The sequence below is a fragment of the Trichechus manatus genome, unplaced genomic scaffold, assembly GCF_000243295.1.
Source record: "Trichechus manatus latirostris isolate Lorelei unplaced genomic scaffold, TriManLat1.0 scaffold00128, whole genome shotgun sequence".
Lineage (NCBI taxonomy): Eukaryota > Metazoa > Chordata > Mammalia > Sirenia > Trichechidae > Trichechus > Trichechus manatus.
In genome coordinates, this window is record NW_004444064.1 from 2052153 (window position 1) to 2055589 (window position 3437).

At 53.9% G+C, this 3437-nt stretch overlaps 1 protein-coding gene across 1 annotated transcript in view; it reads right to left on the reverse strand.

Moving 5' to 3' along the window:
• PCNT (pericentrin) overlaps positions 1-3437 on the reverse strand; it is a 126854-nt gene that overhangs the window by 81513 nt on the left and 41904 nt on the right. The window contains exon 13 of the mRNA XM_023739100.1: positions 2906-3118. Within this exon, the coding sequence (XP_023594868.1) occupies positions 2906-3118 (213 nt within the window). The remainder of the gene's footprint in view (positions 1-2905; positions 3119-3437) is intronic.

The window sequence follows — 3437 nt, forward strand, 5'->3', positions numbered from 1 at the left end:
TGACACCTCTGAATTGTGCTGTTGGCGAACAATATTGAATATACCATGGACTGCCAAAAGAATGAACAAATCTGTCTTGGGGAAAGTACAACCAGAATGCTCCTAAGAAGCAAGGATGGGGAGACTATGTCTCACATACTTTGGACGTGTTATCAGGAGGGATCAGTCCCTGTAGAAGGACATCACGCTTGGTAAAGTACAGGGTCAGCGAAAAAGAGGAAGACCCTCAGTGAGATGGACTGACACAGTGGCTGCAACAATGGGCTCAAGCGTAACGATTGTGAGGATGACATGGGACTGGGCAGTGTTTCGTTCTGGTGTACACAGCGTTGCTATGAGTTGGCATCGACTCGACGGCACCCAACAACAACAGTCTGAGAAGAACACACCCGGGCTCTCCCAGACAACACAGCAGCAACTCCCAGTAGCTATGTCTTCACATTCATTCTCCTGTATGGAAAAGCCCACAGACCTGAACACAATGTCCAGTGAGTGCCAGCAGAAGCTTCCTACGGCAAATCCGCTCACAGTAAAGGCACCCTCCAGGTGCCCAGAGCTGCAACAGTCTCTTGGAGGAAAAGTTCATCAAAAGCCGATCTCAAACACACCAGGTGATGAGGCCCACTCCCGTATATGAGCTAATGGGCAAGTATGGATAAAATCCATCCCAAAGGAAACCATAAACTAACAAGAATCTACAGGGAAACCTGTGAGAGCTGGAACTCAACGGGACTGCTTTGTCTTCTCAGGTCTCAAAAGTTTTCTGCCTTTGACAGGGTACAGTCTTACCATTTTTCCATTGCTCCTTTTAGTAGAAAATATTTGAGTTTTCCTTTTCTAACAGGCTTCTGCCTTACACATGTTCAGGCTTTTGCAGGTTTTACTGTATAAAAAAGGAGACTTCATTTCTGATTGGACCCCTGGTGGTGCAATGGTTAAGTGCTCAGCTGCTAACCAAAAGGTTGGCAGTTCGAATCCAGCAGCCACTCCTTGGAAACCCTGTGGGGTGGTTCTACTCTGTCCTATAGGGTCGCTGTGAATCGGAATCAACTCGCCGGCAATGGGTTTTTGGTTTGGTTACCTCCGACGGACCCTGAAGTGTCAAACTACCCAAGAACTGAAATGTTGAAGTCATAGGTTTTCATTTCTATTTCACCAGCTCTCAAAACTTACTTTGGTTTGTAAAAATCTATGCCAATCTTTTATGACAAACTATCACTACCGTTAATATAAAGCTTTCTGTAAATATTCATGCCAACACACAGCCATTAATGACGGTAAATTAGCATCAAACATGCAGCTACAGCGATGTCATCTGCAATCCCTCCGGGTGTGGAATCACAGTGGTCTAGGTGTCTCAACAGTGGTGCTACGTCGGCATGGAGCTCCCTGCTTGAAGAGGGTGTCACCTCTCCCCAAACACTGAAGGGCGCACGCACAAGCAAAGGCGCTGAGACTGTGCGCCTGACCCAGCAGTGAGCAGGCACCCTGGACGGAACCAAGCCCGAGAGCTCCGCAGAGCCCGTGCAGACACGAACGCCTGCAATCAGCGCGCACAGACTTCAGCTTGGTGCCTTAGAGAAACACCTGCATTTCTCGGGAGCACTCACACTGACTCCTTAGACTAAGGCATCGTTACTAAGGGTATCACGGTCTGCCGCCACCACTCGGAGGCACTTTCCCTTCACTGCAATAGCATGCAAACTCTGAATCAAGCAGGAAGAGCACACGTCACAGAGAAATCACTTGCTTATTTTACAAACCTGAATCCTTCGGCACTACAGTGACAGGAACGTCTATGAGTCAAAACATACAAACATTCACAGAAATAAACATAAGAACGTACGACCTTGAATATCGAAACTCAGGAACTAGAGGAGGGAGAAGGTCAGTAGCAAGACTCGGGGAGTACCTGGTATCAGACCATCTCCAGACACAAGCGCCCCCCAGCCCGCCGCCCTCTCGCTCACATCACTGAGGCTCCTGTTCCAGGACTTAGGCATCGACCGCTAAAGGGACAAGGAGGGAGCAGGACAGTCCGCAGCGCTAAGGCAGCCATCTCCAGCTCTCAGCTGTGTGATGACGATACACGCAGCAGAAAAGGGGGACCCTGAAACACAGTGTTCCACCCCCCTGGGGAAGGGAGGCCTCGTGGAACCAGGCCCCACAGAGGGGGGTGGCCTGGAGACCCCGCGCAGTGGGGTGGGGAGGGACTGGGACAAGCTGCCCCAGCCCTTCAGTTGGTGCCCCAGGCAGCCGTCGCGGCCCGGCGGACGGGTCAGGGTGGAGTGGGCCCGGGTTCAAGACCACCTCCAGAGCTGAGAAGCCACCACAGGTATACAGGCCCAGGGCTCCCAGGACACATAATCTGACACTCAAATGTCGTCAGTAACTACTTCCATTTTTATAATCACTGGGAAAGCCACACTGGGCACCTGTGCAGGGACCTGGCCGAGGGCCACCACATCTACCTAGACCTGTCAGCTCCTCTGAAGGCATTAATCCTTCCCCCATGCTCAGAAAGTGGAGGTCAGCTCTCTCTTCCAGCGGCCAAACAGCAGGATCCTGCACAGCCCACGTCCACTCAGTCCACAACTGCTTGCTAAGCATCTGCCAGGCGAGGCCCTCAAGGGTGCATACTGTCTGAAGGACAGTAGGACCCGACCACAGCATTGGGGAGGGACGGGGGAGGGACAAAATCACAACACACACGCATGTGCACATCCATGCATACATGCACACACACGCACACACACGCACAGGCATCCACGAGCGTGCACATAATAAGCAACTGCACCCACATGCGCGCACACACTGATCCCATCTCCACAAAGCAGAGGGAACGGTCTGATGCCCATGTTCCTATGGCCCGGAAGCTCAGGGCTCCACAGCCAGCATCTCTTACCAGCTTCTCTCTCCTGTGCGCCAGCCGCCAGCACCTCCTTCTGGCTCTGCAGGGCAGCACACTCCTCCTTCAGCCGCGCCTGCTCCTGGGTTGCCACCTGAAGCTGCCGGCCCAGGTGCTCCAGCTCCAAGACCAGGCGCTGCTCTGACTGCTCCTTCTGGTCCAGCGCTGCCTGCAGGTCTGCCCTCTCTTCTTTGAACCCCTCGATGACGCCTACAGAGAAGACCAGGTGAGGCGGGCACCCACCGAGCACAACCAGCACACACCAAGGGCTGTGGCCTGTGCTCTGTCATGTGGCCGACGCCAGCCGGGGAGGGTAGCAGGAAGTGGAGGAGATGCCTGGCCCCCCGAGAGCTGCCCACACACCCAGACCAGCGCCTGTTGGGCCGCCAGACCAGCCCCCCTCGGTCCTGGATCACCCCCTACCCCCCCAGCACATCAAGGCTCATCCCAGCTCAGACCCTGCGAGCACAGAAACAACAAAAAGCAGGGCTTCCTGGTAGAACCTTGGCCCCCAGCGTCGGCTCTGAGC